Genomic DNA, 18368 nt, shown 5'->3' with positions numbered 1-18368 from the left:
GGTCGGCGATCAACTTGGGTCTCTTCAGTTGGCTTGACGGAAAAGTTAAATGAGGAAACTGCCCCCCCCCCCCCCCCCCCATCAGTCTAAACTAATTGGGTGCAGTTACACAGGGAGAGACGATAGGGGGCGGTAACTTCCCAATTGAGCTCAGAGACTCTGCAGCACTAACCTGAGGCTCGATTGATGAAATATGAATTCAAATTGCCAATAAATAAAAATACGACAAACAAACGCTATATAGCGTTGGTGGCATTCATAGGTCGGCATGAACTAACGACAAAACGTGTCACTGGCATCCAAAGTGTTAAAGTAACTGGAATAGACCAATATCGTTTGTCTATATTTAAAAAAAGAAAATAAATTATAATAATAATCATTTATAATTTGAATGTCTTTTGAACTGGGTTGAAAGCACACAGTCGATTCTGCTTGAATGGGTTTTAAGTATGTGTTGGTACTCAGAGAGCTGCTTTGTGCGTGTACATGTGTGTGTCTGACTGTGTGTGTGTTTGTGTTTGTCTGTCTCTGTGTGTGTGTGTGTTTGTCCCCTGTCAGATGACTCCAGCCCGCCACGGGACAGGGCAGCCTGGAGGAGGGGTATTCCAGGCATCATGAGGAAGCCCTTTGAGAAGAAGTCTTCTGCTGGGGTCACATTTGGGGTGCGGCTGGAGGACTGCCCACCTGCTCAGAATAACAGGGTAAGACGTTATTTTTATGGGCCCAAGAGTTGCTGTGTGTTTTGGTATCTTAGTTATAGTGTTGTTGTCAGAATACCAACATATCTGATACTAAAACGATACCATACTGTTTAGTATCACAAATCATACTTGGAATAACACGGCAATAAAATAAAAAAGCCTCTTTAACCTCTTAAGCCCGAGCGGTCCGGTCCCGATACGAGAATGACATCACGCCATAAATCCATCTTTACAGAATGTATGAATTAATGTTTTTTTCCCAAATGTAGCCAAGAGTAAAGACCCTAACCCTATCAAAACAGCAGTCAAAGTGTATATTTTCAGCACTACGTTTGTTTACTAATGATTTTAAGTGTTATTAGTGAAATATTAGTTTATAGAAATCTCAGGGCATCGAGTCGGAAAAAGGCGAGGTTGACGCAAGGATTTGGCGCAACCTAACTTGAGTGTAGTCTTTTGAGAGAAGAGACCCAGGGCTTTCGATGAGCTTTTGAATTTCAAAAAATTACACTTCCCAGCTCACACCAGCCCCTGTCAATCATCTGACTTCTTTTTCAGGGTTTTCTTACCTCTTTATTTTCGGGATCATATCTCACGGGTGGAACAAACCTGAACGTTATTGCCATAAATTAGAACGCAGTTGTGGGGCGGCGTGGCTCAGGGGTAGAGCGGGTCGTCCAATGATCGAAGGGTTGGTGGTTCGAATCCCGCTCAAGCCCATGTCCATCCCACTGCCGTTGTGTCCTTGGGCAAGACACTTAACCTACTTGCCTCGTATGAATGTGTATGCATGTGAATGAATGTTGGTGGTGGTCGGAGGGGCCGTAGGCGATGATTATTCGCCATGCTTCCGTGAGTCTGCCTCAGGGCAGCTCTGGCTGCAATTGTAGCTTACCACCACCGGTATGACTGTGTATGAACAAATAATGGACTCTGTAAGCGCTCTGGGGTCACTGGGGTGTCACGAAGAGTGCTATATAAATCCAATCCATTATTATTATTATTAGTTTCTCTACCTTTCTGTGAACATCTAGCAAAAAAACGGCGTTGCAATCTGATGAAAAATGGTGGAGACATTTACATTATAAGAAAGTAACTGTACTTACAGTTAGGGATGCTCGATATTGGCATTTTTACCGATACCGATATTGTCCAACTCTTAATTTCCGATACCGATATCAACCGATACCGATATATGCAGGGTTTCCCCCACTAAAAAACTGAATAATATCAGGTAATTAACATTACATATCTCTTGTTGTGGAATTAACACAACATTATGCATACTTTTGACAATAAATAAAATCAGAATTTGTTCTTACTTGCTTGCCTGGGTAAATAAAGGTTATAGAAATGTAAAAAAAATTGAAAACCGATACCGATATTTTCCGATATCACATTTTAATGCCGATATCGGCCGATAATATCGGTAGGCCGATAATATCGGACATCCCTACTTACAGTACATGTCATTCATTGTACACGTGATCTCAAGAAGGTGCTGAATGAGCTCAGTGGCAATTTATCCTGCCTGGTGTCAATTCACTGTCAAATATTTTTTTGATATTCTCCTTTTGGTTCATTACAATTTACTCAAGCCTAATAACTGACACAATATTTCTGACACTAGTAATACATTCCCTGAGATCCATAGATACTAAGAACATGCAAATGGACCTTGTAGAAGTGGAGCAATCTTGCATTTACTTAGGTATGTATTTTTAGGTGAATTTTCTGAAAAAAGGGCTTGGGTTTAAGAGGTTAAACAAATGTTCCTAACCTAATGTACACGCTTCTGGGTTACCTCACGATTCAATTTGATTTTGATTCTTCAGGTCATAATTCAATTCAAAATAGATTCTAGATTCAATACATGCATAGATCTTATTCTAGATTGCTGGTTTTGAGTAACTTTTCCCATTTGACTGGAGTAGACAGTTTAATAAGAAAACAATTACACCACCAGCCACCTTGGTGCTTGTGGCTACATTCAAGTGTTGCATTTGTATGCATTACTCTAGTTTGTAGAGCAGGAAACTCGAGCTACCAGTCGATAACTTAATATAGCGAGTAGTAAAGGTGACTAATGCCTAAATATGTCATGATCTTCACATCACATGTCAGTGCTACGCTTGTTGCCAATGCTAATGTTGACGTTACTGGAGGTTGTTGTCCCACTTCTTTGATCTCTAGGAGATATCGTATAATGCAAGTCTATTGTTTTCAAACTCCTTCTTCCCCGGGAGATTATAAAATCCATGGTGTCTTTTATTGAATACTAACTGTGGTAAGCCACAAAACATATCGCTACATATCAGGTTTTTGTAGGAACAATGTTTTCAAACGTTATTATCTGAAGATGGTAAATTGGAGTGTTGTGTTCATTCATAGTTAAAGACAGTAGAGGTTGAGTACCTTCTTGTGATATATCACATTCACACTCCCAAGGGATTTGGATTTACTTTACAACTGCAAAGTTATTTATGGAGTTTTACGGTTCTTCAGTGCAAGGGTTCAATAATAATTAATATTATTATTTCATATTAACGTGCTTGTTTTGCTTTGTGTTGTGTAGTTTGTTCCTCTGATCGTGGAGGTGTGCTGTCAGGTGGTTGAGGAGAGGGGACTAGACTACACAGGGATCTACAGGGTCCCAGGGAACAACGCTGCCATCTCCAGCATGCAGGAGGAGCTCAACAGCAAGGGCATGAGTGACATCGACGTCCAGGAAGACGTGAGTCAGACACGAGAGATTCTCCCCGAAGCCTGTTTTTGGGATTCAAACTTTGGCAGGGTTTTTCAAACAGACGTTCGAACCATCGTTTTTAATCATGCAAAAAATTTGCTCCTAAAATAGTTTTCTCGTTCAGTACTGTCGAGTCTTGACTTTAGGCACATAGTGCACATTTATACATATAACGTAGAACATATGCGCATATTGTTGCGGTTATTAAAAGTAGTAGTACTTACTTACTGGTCACGGGAGGCTTCAATAACGTTTGGATGGTAATCCATTTTGTGAATACCGGTACATTTGTTGAAACAACATCTTTGTTGGCCGACGGCTCCTGCTATCTTAACATTAGCCAGCTAAACGTGCATAGTTTAATTAACATGCATAATATACCTGTGTATATATTAAGTAACTTGTGTTCCGCTGGGAAAGTTCAGCATCACTGCATACACTTGGTTTAATCCAAAAGTCCATTCGGAAACGTTGTATTATGAAATAAAACGGGTGAGTGTGAGTGACTCTCTCTCTGTCTTTTTTGCATGATTGATTAATTTCCTGATAATGTATGACGGTGACCCCTCCTCATTTTGACTAGAATGTTGTGTCTGTGTTCGTGTGTGACTTTCAAATTATTGTAAACACAACATAGTACTGTGATATTCTGATATATATCACATTCTGATATATATTTTTCGTGATAAATAAATAAATAAAAAACGAAAAATTTTATAAAAAGCGGAGGTTCAAACCCAATAATTAAGATTTGAGTGCCAACGTAACAAACGAAGGTTCGAAAGTTTGGGCTCAGCCCTATCGGACACACACACCCCCAGTTAGGACACTCAGCCCTTACAGCCTTGCTAAAAGGAAAATTATCTTTGTGATCAGTTCACGTCACTGGAAGAGCATGTGAAAGAAGTGCTCTTGTATTTGGAATGTATTTAACTTCTGTATTCAAACTGTTCACTTGGTAACATTTCTGATTGAGAGAGTGGGAGTAGCTAAAAGGATTACAGCTGTTGATCAATGCATGTGATTGGTTGAACTCCAGGCAGCAGCCTTTTTTTTTTTTTTTTTAAGCATGCAAGGAAACTTCAAGCCATCACACTACATTTCATCCTAAAGATATTTAGCATGGGCCGCCCCATCTTAGTCAATTGACCTATCTCAAGCCTTACCCAGGGCTGTACGTTAACTTTTTTTGCACATAGCACTGGTGCTACAGAGGTTGATAGTTTTGTAGCACAGGCCAAAATCTTGTAGCACGAGTATAAAACGTCTCTAAAATCTCTAAAAACAACCACAAGTAGTGCAGTTCATTACTTAAATAGGTATGTGACTGGCAAGGGACATGAATCTTGCATACAGGGCACACAAAATCCAAACTTTAACAAGAAATGCTTTTAGACAAATTCTTTCTTTATTTGCCCATAATGTAAAACAAAAAGAACAAGGACATAACCATATAACCGATATGAAGCAGTCCGAGACCAGGCAGCGCTGGTGTGGACTCAGATTACAGGGAAAGCTAGAAACCAACCTAGAAACACCTAGAAACCAACATAACAAATAGATATAATGCATACAAACACCTGTACATATTTGTGGAACCAAATAAATAAATGTATTATTATTATTATTATTATTATTATTATTATTATTATTATTATTATTATTATTATTATTATTATTATTATTATTATAATTATTCGTGTGTGTGCGTGCGTGTGTGTGTGTGTGTGCACTGCACACGTGTCACAGTTCCAGCATCATGTCTGCTGGCCACTTTTTCAGATCCACACACACACACACACACACACACACACACACACACACACACACACACTATTGCATTAATCAGAACTAAGTACAAGGAACTCTGCATGAATGAAAAGGGCTTTATAAATTAAATTAATTATTATTATTATTACCTTATTTGCATATTGTCTCGTTATTAGATAGATAGATAGATTGATTGATAGATAATTAATACTTTATTGATCCCGGAGGGGAATTTAAGTAGCCATACGATGGAGTTCTTTTTACAGAGTAAAATTAGCGGCTTAAATTTAGTGAACAGCATTTCTTCCTTGGCGATGCAATATGCCACATTCATCTTAAACTTTACCTCACGGAGATCAGCATCATCCGCTCTGGTCGTCTGTTTACTCAGCGAGTGCAAGAGGGTGCCGGCCCGCGCTCAGGAGTTTGTTTAGCGTTGAAGGCATCCCGGGCAAGAATGTGTCGATGGGACGTATTGTGTTTATTAATGTTATCCCTTTTTAGGATATTGTTACCCGCGAGTCAAGGGATTCTCTGATCGGATCTTTTCCGGAGTCTCCCGGCACCAGTGACAGAATAATAATAGCTGTGCTTCCTCATTAAAAAATATCCACGGAAAATCATTTTCCCACTCTGCGTTATATCTGTACATCTTGTTAATCTTCTCCTTTTGTCTCGTTTCTATTAACGGTGGTCCCTCTCGGGCTCGTTTGGGGTTTTGATCTTGTACTTCTTTTGTTGGATTTAATACCTTAAAAAAGCGCTTCATCTTGTCGAAGTCACCCAGTCAGTGTACATTGAGCTCGCAACTTAGTCGCGGGGATATTGTTCGCTAGGGATTATGGGATTTGGTGTTTGATTATGGACTCTACGCGAGACGGGACATTGTTTTTAATCGCACGAGACTACAAGTACCAAGTGGATAGCGTGGCGCTGTGGTCCATTCAATTTACCGTCACACTTTATTTTTTTTTGCTTGCTCCACGGGCCATCGCACCAGTGCTACTGAAGTCAATTCATTCATCGCACAGACTGACGTCAGTGTCGCACGTGCGACATATATGTCGCAATGTACAGGCCTGCCTTACCCTCTTTTATTTCCCTCAGGAAGCAATAGTTGTGATTGGACGATCAAGAGAAGAGGGCGGTGCTTGACATGGGTCAATTAGTCATTTTGAATTATTTTCATACTGTATGAGATACTCCTGGAAAATAATATGCACCTTTTTGGCATCATAACAATATTCATGGTTATGTATTTAGAATTATTTAATTTGATTGAATTCGCTCACGGGACAATAAAATGGGAAAGGCAATTTTACAGATCTGCCGATTTAATTAGACTAATGGGATTAGACTGTGATCGTTAGTTGACCAAGAATATGTTTACTTTGGGACAGCCTTTACAGTAATTGTGTTGTTGTACCGTGTCCAACTCTTTTCATGTCCTCTTTTCACTAGAAATGGCGGGACCTCAATGTCATCAGCAGTTTGCTCAAATCTTTTTTCCGGAAACTTCCTGAACCCCTTTTTACAAATGGTGAGTTACCTGAGTTACCATGAAAGTGCTCTGAAAATGCAAACAATAACTGTGACCTACCTACTATAATAATAATAATGTTATTTTAATATTAATAAATGTCTTGTTTTTTTCTTTTTTTCAACAGAAAAATATATAGATTTCATTGAAGCCAACAGAGCAGAAGAGTCAGTTGAGCGGTTAAAAGAGCTGAAGAAGCTGGTGAGTGAAAGCCTAGATTAGAAGATTGACAGAGCACGAAATTGTGCTGAACCCTTAAAGATAAGAGTATTGTGTTTTTTTTAATAGCAATAAATTAGGTGTATTACGTTTTTAATTCTGTCCTTTTGTGGTCTTTCAGATCCTTGAATTGCCCGATCATCACTACGAAACTCTCAAATACCTTTCTGGTCACCTCAAGAAGGTTTCTGAAAACTGTGAAAAGAACAAGGTACACCAGTTCCAGTGTTTGAGACGGAAGCAAAGATATTTTACTGCTGTATGTGGATGAATAATCCCATCATCACTAGGAATGGGCATGAGTAATTGAGTACTTGTTTTATTACCTCCTGCTACTACTATGTACAGGGAAAATATTGAAAACATCTATATAGTATTGTTTTTTTTTTTATCAAATCCATTCTTAAAATCCAAAGATTGACCATCCCTAGTCACCATGTCTCGTGCTTAATGTGTGGCGCATGTGAATTCAATAGTGACTGTTATTACAGTAGATCTAATCTAGTCTAACCTCACCTCTTCAGATGGAGCCTCGTAACCTGGCCATCGTGTTTGGTCCCACTCTGGTCCGGACCTCTGAGGACAACATGGCCAACATGGTCAACCACATGCCGGATCAGTGCAAGATAGTGGAGAACCTGCTCCAGCAGTACGACTGGTTCTTCACCGAGGAGGGCGACGACGACCCTGTTGTATGTCTCCGTTCAGTTGATTCATTTCCAGATCAGGGCCCGTATTCACAAAGCTTCCCAGAGTATGAGTGCTGATCTGGGGTTAGTGACCAAGGAATACTTAATGAATTCAAACAGACTGAAGCTGACTCTAGATCAGCACTCCCACCTTGAGAGGCTTTGTTACTATTGATCCAGATCTATATTTGTCCCCATGGGGGAAATGTGTAATGTTTTATCCAAAGCGCTTTACAATTTGTTACTCACATTTTACCCATTCATTCACACATTCACTCACACATTCACATACCGACGACGGAGGCAACCATGCAAGGTGCCAACCTGCTCATCGGGAGCAATTAAGAGGTTAAGTGTCTTGCTCAAGGACACATCGACACGCTGCTCGGGAGGAGCGGGAATCGAACCGGGAACCTCACGAACCGGCATGAGAATGTAGAATTTTTATTTGATAACTGGAACGTATGGATGGACAAATTTATTCTTTTTCACATATTGAACGATAGATAGGTGATGTCAAATGGGCCATAGTATTGTATCTAGGGATGTCCGATATTATCGGCCTACCGATATTGGCATTAAAATGTGATATCGGAAAATATCGGTATCTGTTTTAAAAAAGAAAATACAACACTTTTTTTTATTTTTTTTAACATTTCTATAACCTTTATTTACCCAGGCAAGCAAGTAAGAACAAATTCTGATTTTATTTATTGTCAAAAGTATGCATAATGTTATGTTAATTCCACAACAAGACATATGTAATGTTAATTACCTGAAATTATTCCGTTTTGGGGGGGGGGGGGGACCCTGCATATATCGGTATCGGTTGATATCGGTATCGGAAATTAAGAGTTGGACAATATCAGTATCGGTAAAAAATATTTTTCCGTAACATACATTTATAAACCTAGATAAAATAAGGACTAGTACAAAATAATAAGAACATAAAAAGTTCTAAACATGGATAAAATAAGGAATAGAAAACAGTAAGCGTTGAATCCTTCAAATGAAAGGTATTGTCACATTTTGTGATTTAATGATTTATAATTGTATTGTATTTTCAGTGTTTTGTAAATTAAAATGTAAAGACGTAAGAAGACGTTCAGCTAATTGGTATTGTATAACATTCACACAGCAAATGTGATGCCAACTTGGACTGACTACAGATTCCCAATCTCATAATGGACTTCTAATAATATCTGTCACCAGGAGGCTTTAGTTGATCGATAAACAAGCAACAACTTCAGCAAACTGCAGCTCTGGATATTTTTAGATTTCTGAGTGGCAATGTCACTAACTAACTAACTCACTCATTAATCAGTACTTCACTCGGACTTAGCCACTCTGCCCCCTAGTGGATGCTCACCGGCATGGCACCTTTGTGTAAGACCAGTTCACTCTATGCCAGGATGATTTGATGATTCGTTTTTTTGCCTATGAGAGACTCTTCTCTCCTCCTCATCTCCCCCTACCTTCCTTTCTTCCATTGTCTTCTTGCTCCACCTGACCGTGTTGTTCTGTCCATCCGTCACTATAGACCTCAGTGGAGCAGGAGAGCACAGTGCAGTCTCAGCCTGTGCCCAACATCGACCACCTGCTCTCCAATATCGGGCGTACTGCTGCCTCACCGGGGGAAGTCTCAGGTAACTCACCTGGAGAGCTGCCTCTCAGGAGGAGCGCTCCCACCATACTGCAGCAAATATCCTGTTAGATAGCGTGAAGCGTGAACCTCTGTGAAAGAGACTTGACGGTTGTAGGAGAGGTTTTCTAGAATTGTGTTAAGAATTAGTGTCTGTTAGTCCTGAAACAATGCACCATGTTTGTTCTCCATGCTAAGATTTCCAGGTATAAGCTGTTCTTCCTAATAGTCTGTGTGCTTCTGTTTTTAAAGCAAACTATTTCAACGATTTTTCTGTTACCGTGGGATTTCCCCATTGGAAAATTGCTGATAATAGTTTGCATTATGTTAAGCCTCTTTGTTTTGACAAAGGTCCATTTTGTTTTGTGTGTTTATTTATTCTGACATGTCTTTATTTTTATTTTACATTTTTCTGTTCATTCCTTTTGAAATCTTGTTTTTCCTGCTTAAGTCATTTCCTCCCTGTGCTTTTAAAAATGTTTTATGACGACTCCTTTTCTTTCAGTTCTTTTCTTCCCCTCTTCCTCCTCTTACATAAACCCGGCATGATCTTTCCCAAAGAGAAAATTAAAATCTAGTAAAAGAAAAGAGTGGAAGTTTTAACCCTTCTGACCTCTGCCCTTCTGTGTGTAGTGTGTTGTTTTTCTCCCCTGTCCCTATCCAGCACTCACACATAACCCAATCTTGACACAGGCCAAGTGGGCGGCGTCTATCAATCGGTGATGTCACTGATGGACTCTGTGATGGACAGCTGGGACTGTAGGAAGAAGGACGAGTGTTGTCCCCAGTGTAGCTGCCTAGTCTGCAGAAACCCGCAGCTCTTGTAAAATTGGGGGTGAAAGGAGAAAAAAAGACAAAAAAAAAAGAAAGAGAGAAGTCGATGTTTGTCATTTTCCTGTGGTGTTGCACGTCTCCATATTTAAAACGAAAAATACCCTAAAAAGCTGAGGGCATACAGAGCGATGCTGCTGCACTTTTCTCTGAAAGCCCTTCTGCTGTCTCTTGTTGTCTCTTAAGCTGATCGCGAGGACAAGTAGCATGGTACGGTCGACCTCAGGTTCACTCTCGGCTAGAAGCACTATTGAAAGGAGATGTCGACTAGAGGAAGCTTAGAGTGTAAATAAATTCATGGGACCAGTGTAATCTGTTGCTATGGGAGACTTGACGTTGACTTAACCCGTACTAGCAGGTGTTAAATCAATTGTCACGGTTGCTGTGGATGTTTTTTTAACCACTAACGTGAGCTGAATTGTAGCAAACTAGTACCATTACTTGTTTGTCTACTAGCTGATGTGCTTTACAGATGTAGTGATTTGATGTCAGGCTTTCTGCTAAGGCTAATTGACTCTCCATTCATTCCAGCTGCAATCCTGGTCCCATGTAGAGGAATACTTCTTCACGAGTGCAAAGAACTGTGGGATACCGTTGTCACCTCCTTTCAGTAGTGCCTCTAGGTTCACTCTCGGTCATGTGGCATAATCTGTCATGGTGTCTGAGGGGGGGTTGTAGTGGCGGGGCTGTGCTGGCAGTCCGCCAATACACATGCGTGCACACACACACACACACACACATATACACACACACGCAGGATTAATACAGTGGATTAGGGCGGCAGAAGCATATGCAGTCCAAATGGATAAAACAACACAGTGTGGGCCCCTGTAATTAAAAGATAGAACCATTGTTTCCATTGGCAGCTCCAGTAGCCTGTCTCTTTTTAGTTGGCCCCCTTTTCTGTCCTCACCTGTTTTTTTTTTTAATTTGGTGTTCCTCTCTTCATTCAACATGAGAACATCACAAGTGCCAACCACAGCCTAACACTGCCACCTACCTACCTCCTCCTCCCCACACCAACCATCCACCTCATCCGTACCCTGCACACTACACCAATCCACTAATTCTAAACTGGGAATAGAATAGAATAGATGGACTGCTCGGACCAATTCATTTGGCACAGTAGTGTTTTTATTACTTCTTTAGATGTTCAAATCTTGTTTTAGTCTTTTGTGTTATCCTTTTTTTTTATGTTTTACATTGGTTTCATACAATCGGTCGATTATATTGACCCTTGAGCAGGTTAGTAATAACAAGCTACATGTTGAAGAGCAGAAATGAGACAAAGTCTTTGAAAATGAGGACAGATTTCCATTACACCAGGGCCTACCTGCACCCTGTGGCATTGACCACCACATAGCTACTCAACTGATGTGTTCAGCTCAGCCCCCCCCCTCCTCCCCCATCCTTACTGAGTTAGCAGGAGAAGACGTGTCACCCCATCTCCTATGTCGATGTCTTTGAGTTGGGAAAGAATGCCTATGTGCTGGTTGGTGGCTGTGTGTGATGGTCTGTGACTAAAGTGTGGTTCGTCTGTGCCGTTGCTCCATGGATACACGAGCATGAGCTGCTTCCTGTCTTAGTGTGCTGCCGGGTTTCACCTCCTTCCGCTCATCTTTGGCCTCCTCCTCATGGGCACTGCCTTCTGTGTTTGCTCCTCCTCCACCTCCCTGCGAGCTGTAAACGTGTCCACTGTGTTCATTCAGCCCTGCTCTCATTCTACTGGTCGTTGTCTGTTGATGTCACCCTTAGCAACTCTTTCATCTGCTCTTTCTCTCTCCCTCTCTTTGTTGATGAACTGTGTTCAGGGAGTCATTGGTGTTGGTAGACGTGTTGCTAACGCCTCTTTTCTCTTCCATGCAGATTCAGCATGTAGTGACTCTTCCAAATCCAAGGTAAGTCTCCCTTTCAGTTTTGTTATTCCATAGAAAGAGTGTCTTTGCACACCTGTGTGTTCTGGACAGCTCGTTGGAGGAGAACAGATGTCACATTAAGAGAGAAGTCACGTTTTCACTTGCATTCAACCTATTTCTTACTTACTGATTGATATCAGTGTTTTCAGCCTTTCGTTGATTATAATCAGCCGTCATCCAGTCTTCCGTGAAGTATCTGCGTTGTGTTTATTTAGTATTGTTGAGGCACTCGTTCGGTGGAATTCTGTCCTCCCACAGACTGACTAGCTAAAACACTGTCTCTCTCCCCGTTAATGCATCCAAAATGACGTACGTTGAAAGTCCAGGTTGTATCAGGAAAGGATGGTTTATTTACATAAACAAAGGTTCTCGTACAGAATGAAACAAGTTTAAAGTCTTTAGAGGTATAAGAAAGCTAAGAAAATATCCATCTGTCTGTCTCGCTCTCCTCGGCCATGCGCTCCCCCCCCCATCCCTGTCGCTTTACCACCGTGTGCTCTGTCTTCGATGTTCAGACTCGACTGGCCTCCTACTGGAAAAACCAACAGCTTAAAGTATCTCTCTCCCTCTCTCTCATGATGTTTCTCGCTCTCTCACTCTCTCTCGCTGTCTGTCTGGAATGCTGACCTCGAAACAGCTTGGCCTGGGTTGCCTAGGTGTACCACTATCTTTGTTATGGTTTCGCTATCTCTCACAGCCCTGAGCTTCTACAGAGAATGGAGTGAAATGTCTGTCTTTTAACACACAGGCCATAGCCACCTTTAGACTCCAGTTTAGGGAAAGCCCTGGATATAGGTATTCACATACATAATTCATCTTTTATAAACAACAAAAAACAGCCATATCCTTCATTACCAATGATGTTGATGGGTAGAGTCCTTTCTCAGCACAATCCATGCTGTTCCTCATACTACATATAAAAACGAATGCAAGGGCAATGGGCTCAAGTGCCTGTCTGTACACGTGCATGGATTATGCAGAGAAAAGATTCCACCAATAACAACATCGTTGCTATGTAGACAATAGGGCTAGGGTTCCAAGAATCACAACTATCCCTTTAGGTGCAGCAGTGGCTCAGGAGATTGTCTGGTAATCTGAGGGTTTACGGTTTGATTCCGGCTCCTCGCGACTTCATGTCGAAGTGTCCCTGAGCAAGACACTTAACCCATAACTGCTTCTGACGAGCTGGTTGGCGCCTTGCATGGCTGCCTTCCCCGTCGGTGTGTTAGTGAATCGGAGACTGTGAGGCATTGTAAAGCACTTTGGGGCGTCTGAAGAAAATACGCTATATAAATACAGTCCATTTACCATTTTAAGTACTAGGTCTATCCAAATAAACAATTGAAAATAACCTGTATTTCTACGTATGTTCCCCTATGGATTCTGGTTAGGGATGTCCGATATTATCGGCATTCAAATGTGATATCGGAAAATATATATATATTTTTTTCATTTCTATAACCTTTATTTACAAGCAAGTAAGAACAAATTCTGATTTTATTTATTGTCAAAAGTATGCATAATGTTGTGTTAATTCCACAACAAGAGATATGTAATGTTAATTACCTGAAATTATTAATTTTTTTGGGGGGGGAAACCCTGCATATATCGGTATTGGTTGATATCGGTATCGGAAATTAAGAGTTGGACAATATCGGTATATCGGTATTGGTAAAAAAGCCAATATCGAGCATCCCTAATTCTGGTCCTTGTCAATTGTTTATTGAGATACCATCCTTTATTTCATACACATTTTTCACTTTGCTCTCTGGGTGTTTTCTGGCTGCTCATATTGCCTCAAAGAGTGTGTGGTCAGTGTATAATGATGTCTGGGTGATAAGGGGAAAAATATATATCACCACATTCAGGCTATGTTTAGACGGAGTGAGTCTGAACAGAAACCGCAAAAGTCGTCTTTTAATGTTGCGTTTAGACTAGTGTTTTGGGATGGAATTCTGCGTGCAGACGACGCTGTAACGACTCGAGACGACGGAGCCCCACTGTCACACGATTGGCACATATGTCACATGACGTGCGGTGAAGACCCGCCCTACTCTGCCTCTGATTCGCAGACTGTGGGTGGGGAATGTGATTGGACCAAAGCAGAGTCACTCACAGACAGTGGGTCCAGTCACTAATAGTTGTGATAGCCGCGGGACAGATTCTTGTGTATTTAAAAGTACTGCCAATGTAGCCTTCAGGTGATCGCCATGGATAGAATCAGACATGCTTTGTTTACGCTTCTAGGCTACTGGCGCATGCCTGTGATGTAAGCAGTACGCGCGACGAGAGCCTTGACAACCCTTTCGTCATCGTTTTATGCGGTTTGACAGTTTAGATGATGGCGCAAAGGTTTATCGTTTCTAGGAATTCCACCCAGGAAGGTGGTCTCACTTTTTTGCGGTTTCTCCCCGTAAAAACGCCGTTTACGTATAAACGAAAGGCACATCCGAAAAAATATTTTTGCGGATTCACCTGCTAGCGTTTCCGTCTAAACAGGGCCTCAGAGACCCCCCCCCCCCCCCCCCCGATATCAATATATATCGCAATATTGCTTTGATATGGAAAAATATATAATCCAGTCAATGTTCATCATATTGCACTGTATATGGTAATGGAGTGTGAAATGGAAACTGTCATTTTCAATTGACATTCTTGAATATTACGGAAATCATTTGGACTTATATTTCTGACTTGTGATTTTCCCCCCAGTAATTTAGAAAATTGTGTATCATGATTCACGAGCCACAGATATGAATATATTGGCCCTAATGATTTGTTTTGGTCTCAGCAGGGCTTGTGGGCGCCTGGGAAGGACCAGTGTAGCAAAGAGATGCTGCGCTCTTCCTTCTTCGTCAGCCGCAAGCGCAAGAAGCCCAAGGACAAGGCTCACCCGAGCAGCTCAGACGACGATCTGGACGCTGTGTTTTCTCAGAAGGAGCTCCCCGAGAAGCAGCAGCAACCGCCCTGGTCGGCAGAGAGCCAGACGGAGGAGGAGAGGGAGACTGACGAGACCAGCGAGAAGGAGCGGCACAGGGACCGCTCTGAGGAGCAGCTCGACCAGACCACGGGGAAGGAGTCTCGCTCCAGCAGCCTGATGTCGCAGCCCTCTCTCTCCTCGTCTCCCAAACACACCTCCCCCACGCTCCGCGCCGCCTCCCCCTATGCCTCCCGCTCCCACTCGCCCAGCCTCAGCTACCGCATGCCGATGGCCCACCAGTCCTCCCTGTCGGACCCGCCCTCCAACTATGACGACACAGTGTCCGACCTCGGCACCATGAACAGCACCAGCTCCCAAGCCTCTGTGCCGAGGCTGAGGCGCGCCAGCAGGACAGTAGCTCTGGGGCCAGAAGCGGGGCCCAGTGGGTCGGGGGCGGAGGTGTGCTCCATCACCTCCGACTACTCCACCACCTCTTCCATGACCTTCCTGACCGGGCCGGAGCTCGGCACGCTCAGTCCTGAGGTGCGCTCCGTGGCCGAGAGCCGGGGAGGAGACGACGACGCAGACGACGAGCGCAGTGAGCTCATCAGCGAGGGAAGGCAGATGGAGACGGACAGCGAGAGTGACCTGTCTGTGTTTGTCGTCGGGAAGGAGGCGGGGCCGGTGGAGGAGAACTGCCAACCAGAGCTGCAGGAAGCACCTCGGCCCCTCCCATCCCACAGACTCATTGAATGTGACACCCTCTCCCGGAAGAAATCGGCACGGCAGAAAACGGATAGCGAGTCCTCACTGGATGGGGCGCGTAGTGACAAGGAATCCAACAGACTGTCCCGTGTGACGGGGTCGGCCAAGGGCCGCTCTACCGGCAGCCTCAGCTCCTCCTCTCGAAGTGAGTCTGAGAAGGAGCCTGCGTGGCGGCTGAAGATCACGGACCGGCTGAAGTTCCGCTTGCGGACATCGGCGGACGACATGTTCGGCGTGGGCACGCAGAGGAGCAGGTCCCCGGAGGGCCGCGCTAAGAAGAAGAGCATCCGGCGGAGGCACACCATGGGAGGCCAGAGGGACTTTGCCGAGCTGTCTGTGTTGGGAGACTGGCAGGAGCAGGGCTCGCGGACAGAGCTGTCAGCCGTCGACCGGCTGAAGCCCAAGTGCAGCTCGCAGGACTTCTCCATCGGAGACTGGATCGCCCGCGAGCGCCACCGTACCAGCAACCCCGAGGTCAGCCTGGACTTTGCTGAGCACCTGGCAGCGCTGGGCAGCACGGGCCCCCAGACCCAGGGGGCCTCCTGCTCATCGTCCGCTGAGCATTTCCCCCCGCGGGGTCCCGCTGAGCTGTCGAACGGGGACGTTTCGCAGAGTAAAGACCTGAGCCTTTCGGCCACCGCCCACCCACACAAACTGTCTGGCGCCCAGGTGGTCCACTCGCGCTTCTACCAGTACCTGTGAGAAGTGCTGAAACCAGGGTAGGAAATCAACAGGCACCAAAAGAATAATCCCCCTGAAGGTTTTTATACAGGGTTCATACAGTCATGGAAAATCCTGGAAAAGTCATGGAATTTTGAAAAGTCGTTTGAAAGTCTTGGAAGGTTTTGGAAATGTCTTGGAAGGTAAAACTCTTGTCAGAACAGCAATCCATATATCCACATGTTCTGATTATATATAAGTCTAGGATAATGGTTAGCATGTCAAAACCAGACCTGGCACATTTAAAGCAACTATCCAACAAAGATTTAACCAATTGTCAATGGCGACAGAGCTTGGTCATGGAAGTTGAATAGTCATGGAATTTGATAAGGAAAAATGTATGCACCCGGTTTATAAAATTACCCTAAAATGTACCCTATGTACCCTAAAATCTGAAGCCCAGTTATGATTGGAGGACCAAGAAAAGTGTATGGATTTTGAGATGGTTCAATTAAAAAAAAAAGATTGACAATGGAAAATAAATCCAGATTAATGTATACCAACATAGTCATAATAATAACATCAATGGGATCAAGTTTTTCAACAATGGTTTTGATGGATTTTCCCCATAATGGGGAAAAAAATAAAATAAAGAGAAGAGCACCCAATAGAAAATGTTGATTTCCTCCCCAGATTGGAGGTGTGTGTATGTGTGAGTGAGCGAGTGTTTGTTCATTGGGTACTCTGTCCTTGAGATGTGTACGTATTTGGGAGTCTTGTCTCCAAGATGTCTGTCCTACAATAACGTGTCAATGAGCATGTTGTACAGATGAGCAGTTCGGTGGAGTCTGGAGTGTCTCTGTGGATGTCTGGAGTGTCTCTGTGGATGTCTGGAGTGTCTCTGTGGATGTCTGGAGTGTCTCTGTGGATGTCTGGAGTGTCTCTGTGGATGTCTGGAGTGTCTCTGTGGACGTCTGGAGTGTCTGTGGACGTCTGGAGTGTCTGTGGACGTCTGGAGTGTCTCTGTGGACGTCTCGAGTGTCTCTGTGGATGTCTGGAGTGTCTCTGTGGATGTCTGGAGTGTCTCTGTGGATGTCTGGAGTGTCTCTGTGGAAGTCTGGAGTGTCTCTGTGGACGTCTGCAGTGTCTCTGTGGACGTCTGGAGTGTCTCTGGGAGCGTGTTGTACGTTGTGTACTTGTTGTGAAGCGAGCGTTGCTGCACACAGGGATTGTTCATCTCACTACATTCAAGGCATGGACAAAAAAAACATTGTTTATAAATTTTTTTCTTTTCTTTTTTTATATATATAAATGACAAATTACTTTGGGAAGAGGTCGGCGGGAGGGGAATCCTCTCTCTCTCCCCTAGTTGAAATCCCAGTTACGCTGAAGATTATAAGGGGACCTATCGCCTCCTGGCTGGAACTGTGCACCTGTGAAGTATGTGCAAGAAAGTCTGAACATGATGCTTGAGTTTTAGGTTGTGGAAAGGATAGCTAAGTGGCTTTAAGGGTGTACTGACTTGTAGGAATGGTAGGATGAGTAGGAAGTAGTAAAAGAAAAGATTTTTAGTATTGCAGAGGAACTATTTTTGTGTAAAGAGGGTCACACTGTTTAAAGTCAATGAGTCCTTCAGTAACCAAATGAAGAATGTACATGCTTGCTGTAATACTGACTAAAAGCTTTAGTTGCTTGTGTTTCATTCAAAAATGTACATACCCCCCCCCCCTTTCTCTGTACTTGGAAGTGCATTTAACTTAAGGTACAGTCTGTGTTTGGACTGCCATACAGTGCTGTTGAGGGGCCTTTGCCAAGGTGCATTGTGACAAGTAGACACTGGACTTATGCAAAGGAAATACTGTTTTTATTCACCATTTTCTTTTTTTAATTAAAGGGATTGTCCAAATGATTTAAGATGCCTATATGATTGGTCACAGACTGAGCGTTCATCCAAAAAGCCCGTAAACTC

General features: G+C 43.1%; 1 protein-coding gene across 3 annotated transcripts in view; it reads left to right on the top strand.

Moving 5' to 3' along the window:
- Positions 1-16995, top strand: part of arhgap21b (Rho GTPase activating protein 21b) — a 109362-nt gene extending 92367 nt beyond the window's left edge. For 2 of the 3 annotated variants that reach the window (XM_084328079.1, XM_084328078.1), the window contains exons 16-24: positions 559-701; positions 3277-3435; positions 6679-6757; positions 6885-6958; positions 7098-7187; positions 7501-7668; positions 9206-9311; positions 12005-12036; positions 14846-16995. In XM_084328079.1, the coding sequence (XP_084184205.1) occupies positions 559-701; positions 3277-3435; positions 6679-6757; positions 6885-6958; positions 7098-7187; positions 7501-7668; positions 9206-9311; positions 12005-12036; positions 14846-16441 (2447 nt within the window). In that variant the 3' untranslated portion in view covers positions 16442-16995. The remainder of the gene's footprint in view (positions 1-558; positions 702-3276; positions 3436-6678; positions 6758-6884; positions 6959-7097; positions 7188-7500; positions 7669-9205; positions 9312-12004; positions 12037-14845) is intronic. The other variant, XM_084328080.1, reaches the window with a different exon arrangement.
- Positions 16996-18368: the final 1373 nt, after the last annotated feature.

The sequence above is a fragment of the Notolepis coatsorum genome, assembly GCF_963971535.1.
Source record: "Notolepis coatsorum genome assembly, chromosome: 13".
Taxonomy (NCBI): domain Eukaryota; kingdom Metazoa; phylum Chordata; class Actinopteri; order Aulopiformes; family Paralepididae; genus Notolepis; species Notolepis coatsorum.
This window is presented reverse-complemented; position numbering and strand designations above follow the sequence as displayed.